Here is a 25,447-nt window from a genome sequence, read left to right on the forward strand (position 1 = left end):
GTGGTGTGTGCAGAAGGGTGTCAGACTTCTGATGCTCCAGCAGCCACCAGCTTATCTCCAGTGCCAGTGATGGAGACACTGGAGATTACTATCTCTCCTCAACTTACTTTTTTCCCTGTGGCTTGCCATGTTGTCCCCACACAGCAGGAGCATGTCTGGGGTGGCAGCTCATGTATTGAGGAAAGCCAAGGTGCATCATCTGTCTGGACTTCTGTAAGGCCTTTGACATGGTCCCCTACAACATCCTTCTCTCTAAATGGGAGAGAGATGGATTTGATGGGTGAATGAGGAATTGGCTGTATGGACACATCCAGGGAGTAGTGGTCAAATGGTTCAATGTCCAGATGAGTGGTGTCCCTCAGGGGTATGTACTGGGACCAGTACTGTTTAATGTCTTCTTCGCCAATGACATAGTGGGATCAAGTGGTGTTCCCCAGCACTCAGTTTTGGGGATGGTCTTGTTTAATATCTTTGTCAATGATCTGGATGAGGGGATCGAGTGCTCCCTCAGCAAGTTTGCAGATGACAGCAAATTGGGCAGGAATGTTGATCTGCTGGAGGGTAGGAAGGCTCTGCAGAGGGATCTGGACAGGCTGGATCAATGGGCCAAGGTCAATTGTATGAGGTTTAACAAGGCCAAGTGCCAGGTCCTGCACTTGGGTCACAACAACCCCATGCAACAGTACAGGCTTGGGGAAGGGTGGCTGGAGAGCTGCCCAGTGGAAAAGGACCTGGGGTGCTGGTTGACAGCTAGCTGAACATGAGCTGGCAGTGTGCCCAGGTGGCCAAGAAGGCCAACAGCGTCCTGGCCTGTATCAGAAATAGTGTGGCCAGCAGGAGTAGGGAAGTGATCGTGCCCCTGTACTCGGCACTGGTGAGGCTGCTCCTCAAATCCTGTGTTCAGTTTTGGGCCCCTCACTACCATGAATGACACTGAGGTGCTGGAGTGTGTCCAGAGAAGGGCAACAAAGCTGGTGAGGGGTCTGGAGCACAAGTCTTATGAGGAGTGGCTGAGAGAACTGGGATTGTTTAGTCTGGAGAAGACTTTATTGTCCTCTACAACTACCTGAAAGGAAGTTGTAGTGAGGTGGATGTTGGTCTCTTCTCTAAGTAACTAGCAGTAGGATGATAAGAAATGGCCTCAAGTTGTGCCAGGGGAGGTTTAGATTGGATATTAGGGAAGTGGTGGAGTCACTGTTACTGGAGGTGTGTAGATGTGGCACTTTGGGACATGGTTTAGTGGGCATGGTGGTATTGGGTTGATGGTTGGACTTGATTGTTCTGGAGATCTTTTCCAATCTTAATGATTCTATGACTCTAAATGCACTCCCAGCAAGTTTGCAGATGACACCAACCTGAGTGGTGCGGTTGACATGACTGAGGGACCTGGACAAGCTCAAGGAATGGGCCTGTGTGAACCTCATGAGATTCAACAAGGCCAAGTGCAGGGTCCTGCACCTGGGTCAGGGCAACCCCTGGTATCAGTACAGGCTGGGGAATGAAGGGATTGAGAGCAGCCCTGCTGAGAAGGACTTGGGGGGACTGGTGGAGAAAAGCTGGGCATGAGCTGGCAATGTGCACTCGCAGCCCAGAAGGCCAACCGTATCCTGGGCTGCATCCAAAGAAGCGTGGCCAGCACGTCGACGCTGCCCCTCAACTCTTCTCTGGTGAGACCCCACCTGGAGGAAAGACATGGACCTGTTGGAGTGGGTCCAGAGGAGGCCACAAAAATGATCAGAAGAGTGGAACACCTCTCCTGTGAGGACAGGCTGAGAGAGTTGGGTTTGTTCCGCCTGGAGAAGGCAGAGGTTGTTCCCCTCCTGCTCTAGGGAGACCTTATTGCAGCCTTTCACTACTTAAAGGGGGCTTATAAGAAAGATGGGGACAGACTTTTTAGCAGGGCCTGCAGCGATAGGACAAGGGGTAATGGTTTTAAACTAAAAGAGGGCAGATTTAGGCTAGATGTAAGGAAGAAATTTTCTCACGCTGAGGGTGGTGAAACCCTGGCACAGGTTGCCCAGAGAGGTGGTAGATGTCCCATCCCTGGAGACATCCAAGGTCAGGTTTGACGGGGCTCTGAGCAACCTGATCTAGTTGATGTCCCTGCTCATTGGAGGGGGTTTGGACTAGATGGCCTTTAAAGGTCCCTTCCAACCCGAACTATTCTATGATTCTGTGATTACTGCAGCTGGCAACTGTAGCACATAACAGGGTCAGCAAGTGTGAGCTGTGGGTCAGATTGCAGTGGTTCATGGACCCTTCCCAGGCTAATGACTGTCCCCAGCTACTGTCTTGTTTGCCTGGAGAGAGTAGAGGAAATTGTTTGATACTTCGGGCACTGTTTCAAATCCAGTTTGAGCTGAACCTGGAAGACTTTGAAGAGACTGGTGTACAGATTTACCAAGAAGAAGATATTTCTGTGGTTAAGGTTTTTGGGAAAGCGTGTAAGAACTCTGGAGGGCAGGTGTCAGCTGGGCATAGGGTTGGGGAGAAGGGGGAGTTTGCGATCATTTCAGGGTTCTGCATTTGCTGTTGTACCGAAATGAAAATCCTCCCACCCTCCCTGCGCAGGAGAAGGAAAGTCTGGCTGTGCAGCCACCTCCTCTTGCTAAGAAAAGCAAGCAGCTGACAGGCAGGAGTGCGCCTGAGCTGTGAGAGTGTGGGCTGATGACCAGCATTAAGCCTCTGACATCTGCATTTAATGAAGTGCTGGAGCAGGAGGGATGCTCCGGCACAGCTGCAGGCTGGAGCTGTTTCCTTGGTCTGACAAGATCTCTTGTGTGTCACCCTCCTGCTGGGAACCGTTTGCTGGAGCTTTCATTTGCAAAACACTGACATCATGCCAGGGATTTTAGGGGTGTCCTGTGCAGTCTCTTAACAGCATCATGAGGCACAGCCTTGCTTCTGCCAAGGAGGTATGAGTTGTTTCAGCCAGGTGTGGATTGAATGGGGAAGTCAAGGGGCTTCTCCATCTCCTCTTTGATTCTGACTGGGTTCAGTATGAATGTGTCCGATCCCTGAACATGATCTCTTTCCCTCAGCTGGATCCAGCTGAGCTTTCAGCTACATGCTAGCATAGAATGAGCAATAGGCAAGGGCAAAGGGGTGTCAAAGTACAGCTCCACCTGTACTTTGGCTTGAACTCCACCATCTTTTTGGCTTGAACTGTCCAGCAGAAGAGCATCTTAATAGGACAATCTTTGTCAAAGCAGCTGAGAATAGAAGAAAACTCTAGAAGATAAGAGTATTGGAGAAAAAGGCCAGTTTTCAAAAGTAAGTGTTGACTATTTCAAGTTCTGGGTGGGGGAAGCTATGCTCTGCATAAATAGCATTATTGTCATGGATGGTGAGTGGGTACTGAGGCGAGTAGGAGCTGTGGACCTTGAGGACAAAATGTGCAAATGTGGCACTGCTGGGGGAAGAATCTGCAGTTCATTAAACTGGGTGCACCCACTGAGTTGCCAGTGGTTTGGGGCACCCTTTTAGCATGTGAGAGATTCAAGCCCTGCTCGACCTGTTGCTAGGGTCAAGACCAGGCTGCATGTGGGCTCATCCCCTCTACTGCTCCATGCCCCTGCTGCTCCCCTTACAGCTGTGGTCTCCTGTCTCCAGCTGCCTGTAACGCTCCCTTCTCTCTAGCTCAGAAAGTCCTTGTGTCCTCGCCTTTCGTCCTCTGGCTCACTATCCTCACTGTGAATCCAGATGGAGGGTGGGCTGGAGACTTTCCCTGCTGCATTTGTTGCCGAGCCCCCGTAAGGAGAAATTCAACCTAGGAAAAGCCCACCAGTAACACAGGAGCGTAAGGGATGGTTCGGAGGTGTTCTAGGAGTTCATTAGGCACCACATGGGAGAGGCTGCTGAGGGGAGAGAGTGCGTATTAAGAGAAAGCAGATTGCTGTTGCTGCTGTGCTGCCACAGCTTGCTGCTATTAAGGCCAAATGGGGCTGCTGGCTGCACTGGGGCACTAGTTTGGTAGCTCAGCCCGCAGCTCTGCTCTTCCCTGCCTCTTTGGCTCAGTCCTCTGCAAAAGACACCACCTTTCTGCAGTGCCCGTTCTTCCCCGCAGGATGAGTTACTCAGCCCTCTCTCAGCTTGTCGCTTCCTTTCACAATCTGCCTTTAATGCAGCCAGATGGTCTGTACTCACCCACGCTCCAGGCAGGCACCTTCAGCTCCCTGCGCTCGGATAACATGCCCATCTGACCTGCTGATGGTCAGGTCTGTAATCAGCCTTTGGGAGATGGTGAATGTTCGTGTGTTGTAGAGGGTGGCTGTGGGAGGTAACACAGGAGTGACAGTCATCTTCAGACCTGCACTGAGAGTCTGGTCAACAGCCTGGCTTGTGTGAGCAGGGAGGCTCTCCAACCACATCCCTGTGAGCTGCCTGCACGCACAAACCCCTGATGTAACGCTCTGGAGCCTGCTGCTGCACCTGGGCACCTGACCTGTCCTAACCACTTCATCTGCTGTGCTTAGCGCTGGTCTAGGTCCCTGACCCTGGACTTCTGTCTAGTGCCATTCAGTTGGCTTCCAACACATTGTCACTGACAACTCAATTGTGCTCATTTCAGATTTGGGTTTATTGGAAACTTTCAATGCATATACAGAATTTAAAAATTATTGAATACGATGGATAACAGTAAACCATTGTCATCTTGGCATTACCCAGGTGCTCCCTGTACTGCCAAATGCTTTTGGAGAGAACTTTGCTTATCCCGTTGTGAGGGGGAAGCAATTCCAGATTCCTGCCTTATGCTGTTGCTAAGCCAAGACATACTGTACCTTAACCTGCAGCATAGTGCAGATAGGGTAATGCCATTAAACAGTGATAAGAAACTTACATTTTAGTCATGTCAGCTTTAGCTTATGTAAAAATAAAGACTGCCTTTTTCTTGGATTTTTTTGTTTTTTTGAAGTGCTGGATCGAGTGAAAAAGCCCCAGACAGACTTTAAATACTACAGTTAACCAGCTTGGAAACTGTTTAAATGACAAGAAGATAGAGGCTCATAAAGTTGGAATCACCACTTGCCACCAAAATCAAAGCACTGTGCTTGTAAGCTGGCTAGTGCTGCGAACCCGGCAGTCCCTTGAAAAAGAATCCAGGTTTTCGATTGTCTGCATGTGATGCTGTGATCTGGACCATTAGCAAATACAATTTGCATAAATAGCTCTTCCCTCTCCTCCTCCCATCCAAACTTTTCTGGCACAGTTAGCTCAAACCTGTTCTCTGGGTTGCCAAGTTTGCAGTAGTGGTTAGGGGTCGGCTGACAGTCAGGTCTGTTTGCTCTCTGATCAAGCTGTGTCACCCTGCAGAGTACTGGCAACAGAAAAAGCACCAGGTTACTGCTTAAAGAAAAATAGGTGCAGTTCAGTTCTGTGCTTCCTGTGATGGAGGAGGATTCATGCCAGTGCTGCAGCTCTGCATGCAGAAATGGTCTTGACCTGAATCATGCCCTGTGCTAAGCTTTGGTTACCTAGGCCTCACTGCCACCAGCCAAGACACCCCTATGGAGACTTCACACGAGGAGGACCTTGTGGGGAATGATGCCCAGAAGTGCAAACTGAAACCGTCAGATAAGTTTCCATATATGCTTAGTTTATGACAGCACTGGCCCCAGAGAGCTTCCTTCGGCTGTAAAGCCCTTTGCACTGGACAGGACTTCCCCTTGGATTTGTTTCAGTCAGTAGGAAGATAGCACTGAGCAGAATCAGTCTTCTTGTCTCCTTTGACTCTTCTGTCACGTTTGGAAGTCAGGGAGAATTTCAGCTACTCTCCTGCGTAGCTGATTTCTCCTTTCCTCCCTCTCTCTTTCCTTTTTCATCAGTAGTGGGTACTGCCTCCATGCCTTGAATGCATTCAGCATCAGTCTCCTTAAAGAAATTGGGAACATAAAGAACAAAGTGACAACATGCAGATGTGTGCATAACATAACAGGTAATCAAAAGATGACTTCTATTTGAGGGGGGAACTTCCCTAAAATACACCTGTGGGATTTGTCCTTTCTGGACAAATCAAGCTAGTCAGGGCTATGACATGTTAAACACCTGCATGCAGACCACTCCATTAATATGTCAATCATCCTAGGGAAAAATAACACATTGCCCTTGTCTATTCCTCTCTCCCAAGACTTTTGCTCCTCCCTCTGACAGGATTCATTAGGTAGTGTTTGCTTAGCACTCTGAAGATGAAAGATGTTTCTTGAAGAATAAGTAGGGTCTCTGAAGGCAGTTTCCTCAGGAAAAATGCAGGCTTGTTTGGTCCAGACCAACCACTTGGGAGCGCAGGTAGCTGGGCTCCAATTCTTACCTGATTTTAATAACCCCACCAAAGGTGCCTTGCCCTAGGTTCCCATATGGGCAATAGGGAGCAACAATCCTGTCTAAAGAATAGTTTGCTCTGTCAAGGTCTGAACCGCCTTTGCCAGTCAGTGGGAGAAGAGGTAATGTGGAATGACAGGTGATTATACTCCTAATATGAGGTCATACATAGAACGAATCCAGTCTCTTCCTGGGTTTGAATTTTCCCTGGTTCCTCTAGTTTGCTGGCTTGTTGGGGTAAATCATAGAATCATAGAATCTTTGGGTTGGAAGGGACCTTTAAAGGTCATCTAGTCCAACCTCGCTGCAATGAGCAGGGACATCTTCAACTATATCAGGTTGCTCAGAGCCCCGTCCAACCTGACCTGGAATGTTTCCAGGGATGAGGCATCTACCACCTCTCTGGGCAACCTGTGCCAGTCTTTCACCACCCTCAGTGTGAGAAAATTTCTTCCTTACATCTAGTCTAAATCTACCCTCTTTTAGTTTAAAATCATTACCCCTTGTCCTATCATCATGCACTGTTCTGATCTTACTGACATGGCAAGCTAGAACAGGTTCGCTCTACCACATAAGAGGTGAATTTAATTTAATTCTTCCTCCAAGGTGCTGCAGATCCTGTCTGGGCTATGCACAGGCACAGCCTATTCATGACTGCATGCAGCTGACATGCTTTCATGGTGAGGTAGGTGAATATGCTTCTGTTTTCTGCTGAACTTTGACAATAGTTTTTTCCTCATACACAGCTAATGCAGTTATGGGACAATGAGCAAACTGGGTGTGTCCAGCTCCAGCCATGAGTAGTAGAAGTGTCTGCTGTAGTTCTCCCTGCCAAGTCAGGGTGACGATGGCATAAACTGAAAGATTCCCTAAGTAGAGTTTCTAGTTGATCAGCTTTGGATCTGTGAACTAAATCATCTGCTGTGGACAAAACAATACAGTGTAATTCCTGCACAATCATTTGGCTTGCTATAATTGTACTTAAAGATTTTCCTAAGGCAGCTTTTAGCAGAAGCTGCATGGCTAGATCTGCTAATCAGCTTAGAAAGTTTCAGCTACTTATCTGCTTTCACTGTATTCTCTTTCAGCCGATTTAAAAGTCTTGTGAAGGGTACCGCTACATTTCCTTTTGCGAGGTGCATGGAAAATTTTTATCATAAACCTCTGCTGATGTTGTCTGTGCATATCACAGAAGCAAAATACCAGCAGTAAAGAACCTGTTTCGCATGTTCTTGGGGAGCAGATAATTGACCCATCAAAAATAGCCTCTAAAATAATCTACAGGGTATATTAAACCTAAGTGAAAAGAACTGCTGGCAAGGGAGTGCACTTACTTGTTACTGTGTTCAGTAGCAATCTTCAGCTTCTCCCATACGGTACTTTTTTCATCCATGATCAGATCAAACCATGCCCAGAAGTACTTCCTCATGAGGTAGGCTGCATGGAGGGTACTCACTCTCTCCTCCAGAGTGGAGAGATAATCCTTGTACTAGGGAAGGAGGACAGAGAAAGAGGTGAGAATGGCTTCTTCCTCCCAACCCCCAGCCCAATAAGCAGAAACAGAAGCAGTGCTGAGACTGTCAAGTGAAGGGTAATGGGGACAGCAGTGGAGGAAAATCAGCAAGGAGCAGGATGAGAGAGTGAAAAGGTAGAGGACCAGTACGTAGGAGAGTGTCCTGGGTGGAGGAGAATGATGGAGAGTGGCGAGCTGAAAGAAGGTCTCTGAAGAAGGGAATGTTGTTGCTGGAATGGGGACTGTAACTCAGAAAAGGTTGGGCTGCAGGTCTGTCAAGTGGCACTGTGGTGAGGGGAAAGCGTGGCAGCAGCTAGCGCGCTTGGTATCCTTTCTCCACTGTGGTGCAGGCAAACCTTTAGCCAGTTCCTGAAGCCCCATCTCAGCAACATATGGGAATAGAAGTCTTCAGCCCGAGACACCTTCTCCGTGAGGCTCCCCTGGGCGTGCTGGAGCCAAGTCGTCAGGCATCTCCTCTGCAGGACCAAGCAGTGGTGCCTTTGTGCCACCTGAGTAAAGACAGCAGACACGGCAGCTGGTTACTTGGTCTAGTGAATACATAAAGCTACAGAACACTGGGTACACTAGAAAATCACCTCAGCATTTTGGGGCCCCCAAAATGCAAGTGTCTGACAGCTGGAATAACTTACAGGATAGGTTTCCACAAAGAGGGTTCAGCATAGAGAACAAGACCAGTCTCTATCAGACTGCTGCATCACTTCTAGAGAATATCCTTTTGAATTAGATGCTCAGTTTACCCTATTGTGAATGGAGCAGAGGCATGGTCTATAACAGTTTAGTCCAACCCCGTCCAAAATGCTGACCAGCAGGGTGGACCTACGGAGCAGCTGCTATCCCTCTACTTCTTTCCAGCCGGAGGCCTGTGTGCGTTTGGTCGAGTACTGTAAGCAGCTATAGTTGCAGTGACTTAAATGGAAGCTTGCCAACTTAGCCCTGGGCTCTGGCTAAATCTTCAGGATATGTCTGAGTGTTATTAGTCCTCCCCTGATAAGGCATGCTAATTCAGTCATGTACAGAAATGTTTCATTAGCAGTATTTCTGTGTCAAGGTCTCAGAAGCTACCACTTGTTATTCTGCACTGAAGGTATGGCCAGGCTAGAACAGATTGCTGGATTATCACCTGTGGTCTCCTACCTCTAGCAGTGGCCAACACCGCACCAGCAGCAACTCCAGAGAGAGGGAAAGCCCTAGTGATGGGCTGAGGCTAACTATACTATAACTGCAGTGGCTTGATGTTGTCTTACTGGTTAGTTTTGCTGTGGAGCAAGAGAACTGACAGGCTCACATCATGTAACTTCAATTTATTTTTTTGGCTGTATCACACTAAACTAACTCCCACTGTGTTATTGGCATCAAATCATGTGGCAGCTAGTACTGCAGACAAGTGGAGGCTAACAAAAAATGACTTCTCATTAGGTTAAAATTCATTCCTTTCTCTGTCCTTTTGTTTCCTGTTTAATCATCTATAAATGAGGATGCCAGTCTTGTAGGTTTTTGATGACCTTTCAGGATTACTGTCAGATGGGCTGATATAAAGAACTAATATAGGGCAGGGCATGCAGGGAGAATTTTTGCTTTTTCCATCCCTACCTGGCTTAAGAGCCTATTAAGGTTTCTGCTAAATGCTGCAGCTATTCTTTTTCCCTTCCTCCCATGGCACCAGTCCTTTTCTTTATCCTCAGCACTTACCACCAGGTTTTCCTTGGCTTGTTCCCTTAGCCTTTTCCATGGCACCATTCCCAGCTTTCTCAGCAGGACCTTCTCATAGTGATCTCTGGCCTTTCTCTGGAGCTGCTGCTCTTTCTTCAGCCTCCTTTGTTTCTCCAGCTCTTTCTAGAACACAAAAAGCAGTAGTTTTAATTCACTCTGAATGGAAAGGATGTTAAGCAATGACAATAGATTGTCATATTGGAGCTGGAGGTCCTGACCTAACAGGAAATAGGGATCTGCATCATCTTTAGCAGTGCAGACCAGACATGACCCCAGGTACTAGAACCTGTGGTAGAAAGCAGAGCAAACTGTCTTGAAAATCCTCATGGAAGATTATGGCATTTCTGGGCATTTCCCTGGGCCATATATCAGCAATGTGGCCTTCCCTCAGCACTGCAGTTTGGTGTTACTGTAGCAGACACATAAGCTGTGGCTACCAGCAGTGCTGACATAGCAGGAACCTCCTTTTGATGGTCCTTCATCAATGTGAGGGGTGCTTTGGTGAGCTCGAGAAGGACAGCTTTCTATGTTCTAAAACTAGGTTGAAAATGTGTCCAAAAATGATTCTGAGCTTATATATGTACCCTGCCACTTAATCTAGCCTAAATAGTAGGGGAGGGATGTGGGTATTATATAACTGTACAATATTACTTTTGACTGAGACTCAGGGATGAAGGTCAAACATCCTAAAACACTTGATCCAAGTAGAACAGTAGTTGTAAGTCAAATTCCTGTAGGATTTCAAATGTGCTATTTGGGTTATTAGGACAGCTCATTTCCAAGTAATAGTAATGAAGTGGGGCTGTTCCTAGGCTAGCTCCAAGGAGAGGATGCTTCTATTCCTTGGGTGGAAAGCTGCCCTTGGTATATCTGTCAGGCTTGTTTATTTTTAAATTATGGGTTTGTGACTGGTATCATTATGTATGATGGAAGGGGATACAAGGGGAAGAAGCAGTCTGAAAGCAGGCTGAATGTGCTGCCACTGGGGCGGCTTATGTGGCTATACCTCAGAAGTGAACGTCTACCAGCTGGGACCTCTAGTCCTGCTGATGAGACAGAGACAGTGACAGTATATATTTCATAGTGCGTTTGGTCCACAGTCCTTCCCCTAACATTGCCAAAAAGGAGGAAGGTGGTGAGTTTATATAGTGGGTGCTGTGAGACTCTTCTCTACTAATGAAGACCTTCAGTTCCCATTACTCTGGCTGCTGAATGAGTGCTAGTGAGTAATGGCTCTTCTCTATCCCTGCAAAAGGTGGGGGGAAAGAGGTGAGTCACCAGCTTCTGCTGCCTTCTCTCCTCCCGTCGTTTTTCCACTCCTCTGTCGTGCTTCCTCTTCAGCCTTCAGCTGGGCCTTGAAATGCAGAAAATGGAGGAGGTAAAATTTTATTTGGCACATGTGACCTTTTCAGAGAACATAGACCCCTAAGCTTTCCCACTATTCCTCTAGTATTGACCAGCACCTGAAACCTCAGAAGGAAGCAGACTTTGTCACATACTAGACATGAACTGTGCTGGACAGTGAACTGTGGAGAGGAAAGAAGGACTGTTCTACTACCTATCTCTATCTCTCTACCTCTCTACCTCTCTATCTCTGTATATCTTTCTTTGCCCCAAGTTATGATATTTGCCCACTGTTCCCCTAAATATTTAAACCATACACCAAGTTATTTATTGACAACCTGATTGCTGAAGTCAGTTCTGAATCCCTGGGCTCTGGTCTGAAGTTTTACTTCTACATGCAAAGCAGAATTACAGGTACACAAACATTTCTTTCAAGTTGTTTTACTTCAGTACTGGTCATACTTGGCACAATATCCTTCTCTGAATGTTTACCTACTCCCCTTGCAAACCCCACTCTGCTTTCATTTCACAAAGCTTTTGCTCTCAGTGAATGCATCAAAGGCCTACAAACCACACCAACCATAATGCATGATTAATATGACTGTCCTTTCTGATCTCTAAGATCATGGCAAATGAAAACCTAACCTGATACTTGTCTGTCCACTCTATGGTTAAAGTGTTCTTTCAGGCTCGTTTCAGCCTCCTGTGTATGTAAGTACATCTCTCTTGCTTGGAGAAGGAAGAAATGCTGGTTGTTTTAGGACCCCAGTTCTGAGCTTTCTAATCCTAAGGCAACTTACTATCAATGTTTTCAGTAACAGCTTAATGCCCTGAAGCTAAGAAAGCTCCTTTGTTGGATGTGTATCACAGAATTTGTATATTAAGCATGCAAATATTGTCACTATCTTCTTTCTTCAGCAGAGATTTGCTAAAAAGAGGCAGGATTTTTACTAGGTCAGACTGCACGGCCTCAAGCTGCATGTGACCAGACAGGAAAAGCAGGGGAGGGGAAACCCACCGCTGCCAGGTCCAATCAAGTGGATCTCTGCACTTCCACCCTTCCCATCCTCAGCAAGGACAGTTACAATCATGAGAGGTGCGAAAGTGGTGGTGGTGGGGTTGTAAGGGAGGCTGCTTCTAGAATTCCAACTGCATCAACATGAAATGTCTGTTTGTGATATGGCAGGGCTAGTGCCATCACTGTATGTAAATGCAGCAATAACTTCTTTTGATGTGTGCTGGACATCTGCTTTCTCACAAGCTATAAAACTCTTCTTTTGGATAAAAGGCCTTTTCTTGGTCCCGGGCTCTGGGGTTAAAACAGCATTTCTTGTAACTGGAATGGTATGAGAGAGACTTAGTTTCATTTTCCATTTTCCTTACCAGTTTCTCCTCTTCTCTTTGTTGTTTGGCTTCTTCTAGTTTCCTCCTCCGTTCGGCACGCTGAGTTGCTCTCTCCTCCATAGCTACAGAAAAGGAAACACAAGAACATAAGGCTTAGTGGAAATGAGCTATAGGATAATGGCAGAAGGTTAGTGAACAAGGATGACCACTACTCTCTACTGCCCAGCCCCTGTTGATCCAGCAATGGCAGCACAAAAGGGACTTGCTTTCTGCTGCCTCCTACAGCTGGCAGTGTCATGAACAAGGAACACATAAACTTTTATAAGATGACTCAGGACTACCCCAGTTAGATTAACTCCATCCTCCTTGGTTGACAGTCACAGCCATGAGGCTCAATTATGAAAGGAGCTGTGTAGTTGTGTCCAGAGGTTTTATCTATCCCTGTCTTCCCTGGTTGAGTGCTGAGGCTCAGGGCACCTGATATAGCAGCAATTGCTATGAGGTCTCCAGTAAGCTCCAATTGTTTATTTAAAGAGTGACTTCATCAGGGAAAGCATTCCACTCTGTCCCATTAGTGAGAAACTACTGCTTAATGCTTCTTTTTGGGGATAAATTGCAATGTGGTGCTCTTGCTGGCTATCAGCAAAGGTGTTACAGTGCTGACACGACTAGACAGAACATGCAGTGGAGTTGAGAACCCATGCTCACTTCTCCTGGAGTTGCAAATGAAGCACAAACTGGAGCAATTGATAACTGGAGGGCATTTAAGTGTTTTGACTACAATAGGCTTCCTCAGGTTCTTTTCTCCTCTAAGCTGTCCCAGGGTTCTCTGCCAAGGGAAAATCATTCAGCAATAACTTATTCACTGAATTTTTGGGGATTTTCAAACAAAAGCACTTGAGTGCTCTGAAAATATGCTTACGGTCCCTAAGCTGTACAGAGTTCAGGCAAATCAGAGTGAGTGATGGGTTAGACTAGGTATCATTGGAGCTGAACACAGTCAGTTAATGAAAGGAAATTATTAATGCCCAGCTATCATGGCCAAAAAGCTCTGGTGATCCCAAAACTATTAAAACATCACAATGATCATATTCCAGAGACAGCCTTTCATGCAGACTGTGGCCGCCCCCAAGTTGATATGGAAGAACATGACCGATGGATATAACAGAACCTGATCTTAATTTACTGCATGAAAAGGCTGTGCTGCATGTTTAATGTATATATGCTGTTCCAGCATGGCCAGAGAAGCGGAGATATCTCACAGAAGGCAGCAAGCTGGAGCTCCTTCCCCAGCCTAGCTACTGTTGTCTCACAAAACCTCGGGCAGGCACTTACTTCCCTTTGAAATCTCAATACCTCTGTCAAAGTTACATGAAAATGACTGGTCAGTTTAAATGTTAGTTGGGTGTGCAATGAAGGGAATAAGACTGACAGCAAAAAACCCTGTAGAGCTTCTCTCTGAGTCTTGTCACACCAGAAACAATCACAAGTGTTAGGAGTAACTGCTACCACAGTGTACTGAGCACGGACTTCAGGGGCTTGCAGTGGCCTAGGTTTTACAGATGCCTGACTTGGGCATGAAAACAGCTCACCCTCTCACAGTGCTGGTCAGGCTGGGAAAGGGAGTGCTGAGTTTTACTTGCATACTGTCATCAGCAAGGCTGAGGCAAACAGAGGTTTCCAGACAAGCTGCTGAGAAAAGTGGTCTGGAATGTTCTTTTTTATCTAGAACAATACCTTTCAGTATGGGATGAGCTGAGGTCAGCTGGTTGGAGGGCCTCCTGCCTTGCGTCATTGCCCTTGTGTTTTCTGACCCATGAGAAACAGGCGGACTATGAAAGGAGAGAGTAAAGAAATTAATCAATCAATGTGGTCAAATAATGTCTCACACCTACCACCTATCTTTGCAAAACAGGCCTTGTAGTTTTTATTCTCCATTGTGCTGCATTTTCATCCTAAATCCCTGATACACCTTTCTCCTGCTTGAAATGGGATTAATGATGCATCCTTGCAAAGGAGATGAATACTCAGGGCTGCTGCGTGTTCTGAAATACTGAGAACAACAATCTCTTTTTTCCTAACTAAATCAATCCCTGCTGCTACTATGTGTGCCACTAGTGTTGCTGTTTCTAAGTGGGTCCTGTGTGGATCACATGGTGTAGAGCCACTGCAAAAAAGGAAGAAGGACAGAGAACTGTGGCCAGTCTGATACTACCCTTGAGGCTAAGTCACAGGTGAGGGGAAGAGCAGATAGCGCTAGCATGACCAAAGTGTGCCTGGCAAATTCTGTCTCAACTTGAGTAAGAATGAGACATGCTAACTAACTGAGTCTGCTTTATCGAGGGTCTCACCTCAAATAGGTTGCATTCTTGCATCTGGATCGTTTTTTCCTGTTCAGTTTTCCCTCCCTAGTTTGTGAAGGAGAGTTGCTAAATGCCTGGGTTACAGCCGTGGCTTGTGCTGCCTCTTCTTTAGCTCTGCTCCGCCTCTGATTTTCCTGCAGTTCAAGGATCAGCTCTTGCTGTTTCTGAAGCTGCTGCCTCTGCTCCTCAATCAGGCGTTGCTGGAAGGCATGACGGTGCTCAAAACAGCTACCATAAGCAGGAGCTGTCTTTGGAGCAGGTGCCTGAAATTGCTGGGGGAGAGTGGCTATTTGTTTTCTGTACATAGCCTGGTCCTGAGAACTCATGGCTGCATCCTTTAGGGTAACCTCCCAGGCAAATTTGGGTTTTCTGTAGGAATGAGATGTAAGCACAGCATTCCAACAAGAGTGGTCTCCGGTCCGGTCAGGTTCTTTCTGTCTGAGGCGAGTTTCCATTGGCTGGGGGGGCGGGGAGAGGGGGGAAAGAAATAAGGAAAATGTGGCATTGATAAACCAAGATTTTCTTCTGACCTTGCTACACAGTGTTTCTTTAATGCAAATCTAGTGAGATGCCTGAGAAGTAGGGTAATATCAGCTATGCAATCTTTACCTAGTTGCTAGCCAGGGCAGGGGAGCCCTGTTATGCACAAAATGGGAGGCTGTGGGGGAAAAAACTGCGAAGGAGCTGTGTGCCATTTCCCTGGGAGGAAGAAATCTTGATCAGGCAAGAGCTCTGGCAGGAATATATCCTGACTATTTTGTTAGGGAGCACAGCACAGGACAGCTCATCTCTCAGGGATTAGCACAGTCCCTTTTGGAGCGCATTGTCCCCACTCAGCACTCAGATGGAGAATAAAGGAAAAACAGTTGTTGAGGTGATCTACACGGCTGACCTACTAGGCAGTCCCTTTACAGATGGAAAAGAAGTCTACAAGGTGCTGCTTGAAACCCATGATATTGGTGCACAATGGTGCACAATGGGGAATGAGGCTGCATCTTTTCTGACACATGGTCTTTCTCTGAAGAGGCATCACGTTAAGATCTGCTTTCTGATTCCTAGGTCAAACTCCAAATTCAGTCCCATCCTTCCAGCACAAATTTTACCAGTGCACCTGAAGAAAAATATGGGCCTACTAGGATGATACAAGCACTGTAGGAAATCAACTTTTGCTGACACTTAAACAAACAAAAAGCTTGACCTGTAATATGTGTAAGTGTGTGAGCTCTCATGCTGGGATCGGGACACTGCTGTGGTACAGGTTTTATAAACAGAAAGGAAGGGCATGCTCTAACCTGACAAATGAAAATTTAAGGAAGCAACCTCTGATCCTCCTCTCCTACCTCTTTGTGATGCACATTATGTTGAAACAGCCAGTGGCTTTTTTCCCCTACACTTAAAAGCCAGACAGGCTTTTTTTGTCATGCCAGACAAGCACTGGCATGACAAAATCTCTTGTCATGCAGTCAAGTGTTGTAATTTTAAGTCTAAGCAGGCATCAAAGATGTAACTAATCTCTCAGCAAAAGTGATATGGGGGTGGGACGCTCATTGCGACTCACAGTACATGAAGGGTTGTTCACTGGCAGCACTAGAGATTATTTTTAAAACTCATGCATTGTCCTTCATGTTTGTCTCTGATTTTTAAAGACTTCCCCCCTGAACAGTTGCAGGCAGGTATTTGGGGGTCACCCTGGGAAAGGAGACTTCCTCTGGGATAATGTACTCTTTATTTCAGGTTGCACAAAAGAAGTATTTTGTAAGATTACTGAGATGTCAGCAGACAAAACTACATGGGAAGGATTTACCTCGTCCTGCTGCAAATCCTGATGATGGTTTTCTTCTGCTGTCCCAGGCTTCTTAACCTCCAGCAGCCTGTCCAGACCACCCTTCCCCAGTGACACTGCCTCTAGCAGCTGTGCCATCTTTCTCTTCTTCTCCTCCTTCTTGATCTGCAGCTCTCGTTTTTCTGTCTCAGCTTGGCTCCAGCGCTGCCACGCCAGAAAGCAGCCGCGCAAAAGCCGTCGCTGGTTATGCTCCACAGAGAGTTGTGTTTTCCTGAAAGAGGAAGCACTCGTGTTACGATAGGAGTGAGGCTTCTGCCCAGGCCTGGCTGAAACAATCGCACCAAGCGCAGCCATCCACGCCGTGGCACAGAGCCCCATAACTTCCCGAGTCTTTTTGTCACTTAACTGTGAAAGCCCTCCAAAGCTGTACAGTGTTTCTCCAAGGAGGACTGAGAGGGCAGAAAGGATGCCCGTTACTTTGAATTAAGTTCCCTTAGTTGACATTTTGCAATTTCCTGTGTCATCCTTGGGCTGCAGGATAGGTGCAAAGGACGTACCCTGCTCCCTTGCTAGCTGCACACGGTGAAGCGGCAGTGCCTCACCACACAGCCTGCCAGACACCTGCAAGAGCAAAATTTTCTCTGGCTGACAAGGAATTCATCCAACAGCCTCCTTAATGAGAGCCAGTGGCCAATATTCTCTCTGCTATGCTGCTGCTGAAATAGGAAATAACTATATTAATCAGGAATGAATACAGCACCTCATATTCTCTGGGGTCCAGAGCAAGCCAGGGTGAGATTTCCAGGAAAGACACCTACAGAGAGAGCGAGATGCAGGCTTGTTGGAAAGTGCTAAACCTCTTGTTTTTCTCTGCCCTCCTTCTCACCTGTGCCACAATGCCTCTGGCAGACTGAAGGCAATGTAGCAATTTTCTCAAAGCTACTGTTTTCCTGCTGCTGGCTAACTGGTAGGCCCCTTTTACAGTGCCTGATCGCTGCCCTGCCCGAGTACTGCTGCAGTAGAAGGAATTCCAGAGTGTAGGGTCACTACCTGTTTTGATCTCGGAGATGAACTTCCAATTGCTGTGTCTCCTGCTCTACTTTCTGTGCCCAAGTATAGTTTCTCCAGGCTCTCAGGGCCTTCAGTTGGCATTTCCAGTTAGCAAGGGCTCTGGCTCTTCCCATTTTAATTCTGTGCTCCAGAATGACTTTCAGCCAAGCAGAGAAATGTCGTTGTATGCACTGCATGGGAGAGTTTCAGAAAACCAATGAGCAAGATACAGCCCATCACACAAATGCTGATCCTATCGATCCTTCCCCTTATCTGACTTTGCTTTTTGAGATTCTTCTTAGAATCCCCACTTTTGACAATTACCTTGAGGGTAAAAAAAAATCAGGAAAAAACCCACAGAGCATGTGCAGGTCTTCTACAAAAAGCAGAAAGGGACTAGAAAGATAACATCATGGGGCTCTGCTTTTGAGTGAAACACACTTAGTTCACCGTATATAAAGGAATAAAATGGGTGAGGAACAGAGAATTTCTAGAGGCAGGGAAGATGTTTCAAAATCTAGAAAATATCTAAGATGCTACAGGTAAGAACACTTCTGTGGAGAACAGTTCACAAATATCTCCATGGACCACTTTTTTTTTTTTTTTTAACGTAGACAAAAATCAAGACACTTTCTAGTGTGAATTTATGACACAACCTAAGCTCACCCTTGTTCCAGTAGGAAGCCAAATCTTTCCCCTATTGTGTAATTAGACTCGCTGCCTCTGGGAGTGATATAAATTGCACGGAGCAGCAATTTGCTATCTAATCTACCCCATAATTCTAGCCCTGTCACTGCAGACACTGTTCATTTTGATTCTCGAAGTGGGTCAACTCACAGGACTCAGCTGTTCCTCTTTTGTCATAACGCCTTGTTTTAATTGCATTCCTCTCAGTCACTGAAATCTCCAAATAGAGACTTACAAAGAGGACAAAATGTCAATACATTAGCTGTTTCTTTCTGCTTTAGGAAAAGAATCAAAGTGTCACTATTGCTTAGCTCAGCTAAACCGTGGCTTCTCACATTACACCAGCCCTAAATTCTTCTGTGGTTTCATTCAGGCTTATCTTCACAGCTTAGATTGTGCTGGAGGGAGGTTGTGTACTGCTAAACAGTAGCCAAGCTCAAATCCAGCAGACGAGCAGATGAAATGAGCCATGGGGAGAATCACCATAAAAGCTATGGGATTCTTCTATAAAAAACAATCTAGATGTAGATAAGTAGACATTAATGATGATGACTGCTCTATTAATTAAAAACATTACGTGATGGATAGCATTCATACCTGCACTCAGGGAAATTTATTCCCTTTGCTGAGACTGCCCATATAAAATTATTCAGTATAAAAAGATTGCTCTTTAATTGCAAGTATTTGATACAACTAGGTGTTTAGCCCAGAGCTGGCCATAGTATCATAATAATAAGGGTAAAAGAAATAGGTTCCTACTAGGAATTATTAAATTCAGTATGTTTGCCTCAAAAGAGCTGCTGCAATATCACAGACTATCCTACTGCACGCAGTGGAAGTGAATCCTTGAGGAACCCATTACTGTGGATGTGCTGGCATACTTCAGCTCTTGGCGACTCAGCTCAAAATTCGACTGGCGACTCAGGCTCCCTGCTCCTGCACCATGGTCTGCGAGGCAATCTTTAAAATATCTTCCCATACACAAAATAAGGGCTTCTGAGGGCCTTTTGTACCACTTCCCCCCTTTTACTTTCTTCCTCAAGGGAAAACAAATCTTGCTCCGCTGCCTCCTCTGTACATCTGCCTATTTCTCAATTGCAGAAGCCTCTATGTTCAAAACTGTCCTGAGAGCCAGATCTTTTCCACAATTTTAAGTGAAACCTCACACTGAGTACATGTGAGGCACAGACATACTGGGGATGGAGGCTCAGAATTTCTAGCTCCTAGTCTTACATGATACTTTTTGCTCTGCTCTTCTACTTTCCTGGTATCAGGAGGAGGGCTTAGAAGTGAAAAATTCTGGTAACCAGGACTTTTTACTGCAGTTTTGCAAACAGTAGCTGAGGGCAGGGAGCTCAGTGTGTCAGAAGAAGAAGGGTGATGCTCACTCTCTGCTTATTGGTGTGAATCCTGTGCAGCAGCTCCTGAGCCTTTCTCTTTTTCTCCTCTCCTTGCTCTTCTTTCTTCAGGACCAGGAGTGGTGACGCAGTAATAGATACCTCCTGCATTGACAGCTTCTGACTTTTTTCTTGTCTCTTCCCCTCCCTGGAAAGTGAACAAACATACAGATCTAATACAATGAGGAAAGTCCTGAAGCAGAGATTTAATTCTCTTTTTGCCCAATCCTAAGAGAATCAGCTCTACAGCTTAGAAAGTAGCTGATTATTTAATGCTGCCGCCTTAGAAAACATCCTCTGTCATGGTTTGGGGTCCCAGAGATTAAACAGTCTGGAGCATTTCCAAAATATAGCAGGCAAAAGAAAATAGTAAGATTTCAGTAATGCACTTGCATGAGAAGATTTGGGATCTCATGGCTGCCTAAGTAAATAAACGGCATCCCTATAAGTACCATCTCTAACAATCCAAGCTCAGCAGAAGCAAAAATTATGTCTGCAGAATTTTCAGCCAAGAATGCTCTTTATTCTTTCATAGCAGAGGAAGTATTGTAAGTGCTAGACTTTCAACGCAGACTATTCTAGGCAGGCTAGCGATTCATTCTTTTTGTTGTGTGGGGCTTTCATGCTACATTAGGTGCTAACAAGGCTGGATGTGCCACAGAGTTGATGGAGAGAATGCACTGTAGTGCAAACACGCTCCTACTTCATGATTCAGTGTACGTACTGGTAATGGCTGAGGGGAAGCTAACAGTACCTTTAGACCATATTCCCACTAACAATAAACTCTGCCACTGAAGTTGGTAACAAAGGAATAAAAGGTTTTGGGAGAGTTTGGAGACAGAGGAATAGCAGATGTTTCCTTTGGGACCACCACTCCTCTTACATTTAGCAAAAGGAGCAAAAGGAGAAGTGTTCTTCATACGGTTCTTTCTGTGCCTCCCTCTCCCTCTTACGTTCTCCATGCTTCTGCCATGGTGTGTGTCTTCTCAGCCATTTCCTTTTGCAGCTTCACCATTTCCCTCTGAATCTCTTCCTCCTCTTTCTTGGCCTTCAGGGCCTTCCTTCTGTCCTCCTCCTGTGCTTGGAGTTTGGCCTCAGACAGAACTGATTTCTTCAAGGACTTTTCTTGTCTCTGAAGTTCTAATGCCTTCTGACGCCTCATTCGGTTTTCTTTCACCTTGGGAGGAGGAAATCAGCAGAAGTCAAAGCAGGCACCAAAGGCTGAAGAATCTGAGGTTCACTGTACACTGACAGGGTGGGTCACAATCCACCTTTCACATAAAGCAAGGAACCCTATCCATAGCTGGCACTGACTGGACTGCTTCTGCTCTCAGACCAGGAAAAAACTCCATTCAAGAGGGTGGGGTTAAACCAGTATTACTTGATGGGAGTAAACTCACAACTGACTGCCATGGTGGCTTTTCCCGTCAGTCTTTGGAAAGGGGGAAAACCTGAACAGATGTAGCAAAAGTTGACTGTGCAAGCTACTGTGAATGGCTAATGTGCACGTGGAAATGCAGTAACGTTTCAGCTAAACTGTGGAAGAGTATCCTTGGGTATTTGCCTCCAAGTCAGAGATTATTGCAGGTTGGGAGAGAAAACTGGGCAAGTATCACTGAGCATTTACTCTAATCCTATAATCCTCTATCTTACTCCTTTTAACTGTGCTGCCTTGCCTGCTCACCTGCTTGTGTCTGAGCTCCATGATTATTCGTGGATCTGTAAGTTTTTGGTTTTCCTTGATGTCTTCAAGTCTAAGGCCTTCCACTATTCCACAGTTCACAACTTCACTCTGCAAAAGATGCTGTAGGTATTCTTGGACAGAAGAACTTTCCAATTCATGTTCCAAATAGCTGCACAAGTCTGAAACAGATTATCTCAGGCTAGTCTGAAATGAATAAACTCCTCTGTCTCATATCACAAAACCTAATGTAATTGAAGGGATCACTTTCCCAGACTGTGAATGCATTTCTGATGAAAGCAGACACACTGACCGCACTCCATTTATCCCCAAAGAGTCTTAATCAGTCTTCCATTGAACATGCTAGAGCAGTAACAACATTTCATCCATTTTTTCACTGCCTTGCCTCTGAGCACCTCAAATGGCTATAAATTTGACAGGCGTCACAAATACCTATACGCAAAAGAAATAAAATCTCTCTTTTACAAAGGGAGACATTGAATGCTTATGAAGTGCATTTGTGCAGCCCTACTACAAGCTGCTGTAAGGGTTCGGGGAGAAAAATCATCACCTCTAATCTTGTTTCTACTGAGCCCACTATCCTGGCCTCAAAGCAACTTTTACCTCTCAGTCCGAGAGGCCATGAGGCCTGGCTCCCTTCCCCAGCACATCCTCAGGAAGGAAGCCAAGAACTGCTTTGCTGTGCTCTCACCATCAAACTGCTCATACTTCAGAGGGGTTGCAGAAGGCCCTTCCAGGAGGACAGAGTCAGCTTCCTCTTCTCCGTCGCTCATCAGCTCCAGTTGCAGTTTGGACTTCATCCAGTTACTGAGCAGCTCTTGGGCTACCATAAGGAAAGAGACTGATGACTTCACTGCTTAAAAAATATATGGATAAGTGTAAACTAGCCAGACTCTGTCTCTGGGATAGTTATATCACATGCTGGGAAGGCTGTCTAAAATGACTGAAAGCTGAGCTGCAACAGAAAATGGAGTAAGACTAATAGTTCTGTTCCCATCTTCCTGATCTACAAAAGAACAGGAAGAGAAGGTGGCAAACTTTTTCCCTGTCACATATGCCACAAATGAATTCTTCTCCACCCCATTTATCCTATGAGATTCTGTGGACATTTAGATCACTCGTGTGATTATAATAGCATTTATCAAGCAGATGGAATTCACATGAGGTAATTCATAACTCAGGTAGCTTTCATATGTTTTACTACTGCACTTGCAGACACTTAGCTATTTCCCACATGTACAGCCAAGGTTGTCACTTGTTAAATACAAAAAGAACCACTGTTTGGACAAATGTTTGCTTCATGCGTACAGGTTAACCTTTGCAAGTACCACAGCTCCAGGAACAACTGGTGAGTCTAGATTATGAATCTGTCCGGTGGACAAATTCACCAGGGACTACCTGTAGTCAGAATTCAGACTGCAACTACAGGAATGCACCCATGATGGATTTGGTACTCCTCAGTGAGCTCAAATGCCTAACGAACAACGGGGTATAAAGTCCTTCTGTGGACTTTATTTGCATCTCCACTCTTCGGTGGAGAAAGGCAAAAATTCCTTTTTCAAGTTCCTACTTAAATAAAAGCAAGGACAGCTAACATAGCTGCTGCCTCAGCAAACCACCTGGCCTCACTTGCATGAGTGGCCAAGCTGCTCCTGAAGCAGAATGCAGGGCTGTAAACTGCAAGGCATCAGGAGCAGCCCTACGAGAAGCTGAGCCATCCGTGCGGTGAGGATGGGCAAAGAGCGGGGATCTCGGCAGCCACTGCAGTGCAAGTGATCCCCTGTAAAGGCACACAGCTGCTAGACAGGAGGAAGCAGCTGCTCCAAATATCTAGTTCTAACACAAAATGAAGATGCTCCCATTGAGTCTTTGTATTCCTAAGGCAATAAAGCCTTTTAAAAACTTCCTTAAAAAGCAGTAGTTTTTTTGAAGAAAAAATAAATCTAATGTTTGTCCTTCAAATCACTTTTGTTCTCTTTTATAATCTTTCAGGCCAGCTCAGGAACAACGAAATAGATCTGATAACAGAAAGAGAGAAAAACAGCTTATCACTTGGGGAAGGGTTACTTTTTTGACTGGGAAATGTAAGCACCTCATAACTAGAGTAAAAGAGTCCTCACACTCCTCTTATCGATACCTTTCTTTGCAAAGTGGACTATGTATAGTTAACACTGTTAAGTATTCTAATAATGGATTCCAGATAAAAGGTTTTCAGCCGAGCTAGGAAGAATCCTGAAGGATTGGTAGCTATAAAAAGGAAAAAAATAGCAGAGAAGGGCAAACAAAAATAGTAAAGAAACATGACAAAAGCAAGCAACTTTTCTACCTATTGCAAAGACAGCTCCTTTTGAGCCATTATGCTATATAATGCATTCAGACAGTGCACTGTAAGCAGACAGGGGTATTCTATGCTATTAGTTGACCCCGTGATGATTACAAGTGAAAAAGCTGACTTCCTGTATTGAAGTGGATGCTCTTGAGACGTGTCTTCAGTCCATTCTGTAAGGCTCACTTGTGATTCTTAAAAGAATGGTTAACTCAGTTTTTAAAATCCTATCTCCTATCAGCTTTTTACACTGCAGATGTACTTCTAGCACTGATGGAGATAATTTCCCTCTCTTTTTTTTTTTTTAATGTACAGAAGTTTTATTTTCAAATACCAGTAAGCACTTGTGGCTGCAAGCATTACAAAAGGAATATTTAGTTAGCTAATTAGTGAGGAAAATGTCACTTTTTTCACTTTCACTTTGAAAAAACAACACAATTATTTGTAGATGTGAAAGTTACACAGGGCAATTCCATTTTCACATCTAGCCTGCTATCAAAAATATGTCAGGTAATTTCATCCAGTTTCCTATAGTCCACTAACTTGTATTTAACCATACAGCATATCTTCAAGGGCCGTATTCACCCTCAGCTTGACCTAAAATCTCCAGGAGACAGAGAGTTTATCCTTTTCTTAGGTATGCTAATTAAGATATACCTTGAACTCCAGCAATTCATTCTTCTTATGCCTTTCTCCATTAGATAAAAGGCTTTTTACTGTTAAGTGTTTCTTTTGGTCTCAAGCTTTGCAAGAGCCTGTTCAGACCAGAACCACAATACTGGAACAAGAAGAGTAAATTTTAGGCAGTTTGTGGCAAGCAGTATTGCAGCTCACCTTCCTCACAGGCCTCATCATGATCTTGCAGCTGTTCCACGGTTTCCAAACTCGTCGCAGGACCACAGGGCCCCTGTGGATACCTTGACTTTTGAAGGGAAAAAGCTTCAGAGATAGCATACTCAGAGGCTTGCTCCACTCTCTTTAAATTAGAGAAAGAAAAAAGGATATAAATTTTTCAGCTTCCTATATCTAGGTTTCTCCTCCAGAGAGAACAAACATCAGTGGGAGTGTAACAGAAGACAGTATGGCAGTTATAAGAAATAGACTTCTTTTGAAACATGTTTCTCCAACTGCTTTTGATTGACTGAAGAAATTGGACTCAGAAATGATCAAGTAATAAGCCTTCATTCTGCAATTAGTGCCAATCACGGTGATTGGAGAACACGTCGGGAGAATGCAAACACCCAGTCACTGGGGACTGACTGGAGACCTGCTGAGTTAGACCCCAGCAACCACCAACTATGAAAGTCAGTATCAGCATTTTGTCATAACCAGCCTGGTCACTGTGTAAATTGCCTGAGTGATTTTCTGTCCCATATTCATCTCTCCGAGGTGTAAATGGTCCTGACCTATCACTGTGTTTTCACACGGAACACCTGTACCCCAGAGAGCCCACATTTCTGCAGAACTCCTTCCCTTTGCAGAGAGGTCTAGGAGGCTGCATGAGGAGGCAGGCGCACGCCCCTACCCGCCCAAAGCAGCGGGCTGAGGGTGGGAGCACGGGGGTACCCAAGGAAGTAATACAAAGGGAAGTTCACCCTGGAGCTCATTTTCCTTGACCTTAGGTGGTTGTAGATGCAGGAGAAGGTGCTTTGGGGTAAATATCTTCTATTACTTGCCCATACGTGCAACCTGTGGAACTGCTCAACAGCAAGTTTTGTGCGCAACCCTCAGTTTCATGTGTAACAACAGGGCACCTTACTCTTGAGCGAGGCCTATGCCATTACTTCACCTTGATCCAGCGTTCCAAGTTATCAGAGTCAAACTTTGGCTGGAAATAAGATGGAAACAAACAAAAAAATATATATTGTGTTCCAACTACCCGTCTCTTT

The 25,447-nt window shown here is 45.4% G+C and overlaps 1 protein-coding gene across 1 annotated transcript; it reads right to left on the bottom strand.

Annotated features, from left to right (window-relative positions):
• Positions 1–5,625: 5,625 nt before the first annotated feature.
• KIAA1407 (KIAA1407 ortholog) lies at positions 5,626–25,383 on the bottom strand. The gene is given in 17 exon segments (XM_010289805.1): positions 5,626–5,871; positions 7,653–7,807; positions 8,188–8,340; positions 9,542–9,685; positions 10,841–10,877; positions 10,879–10,916; positions 12,290–12,372; positions 13,988–14,082; positions 14,602–15,071; positions 16,418–16,667; positions 17,447–17,637; positions 19,522–19,678; positions 20,484–20,707; positions 21,215–21,393; positions 21,924–22,055; positions 24,393–24,534; positions 25,348–25,383. Coding segments are annotated over 15 exon segments (2,418 nt in total). The 5' UTR covers positions 22,033–22,055; positions 24,393–24,534; positions 25,348–25,383; the 3' UTR covers positions 5,626–5,738.
• Positions 25,384–25,447: the final 64 nt, after the last annotated feature.

The sequence above is a fragment of the Phaethon lepturus genome, unplaced genomic scaffold, assembly GCF_000687285.1.
Source record: "Phaethon lepturus isolate BGI_N335 unplaced genomic scaffold, ASM68728v1 scaffold51746, whole genome shotgun sequence".
NCBI classification, from domain to species: Eukaryota; Metazoa; Chordata; class Aves; order Phaethontiformes; family Phaethontidae; genus Phaethon; species Phaethon lepturus.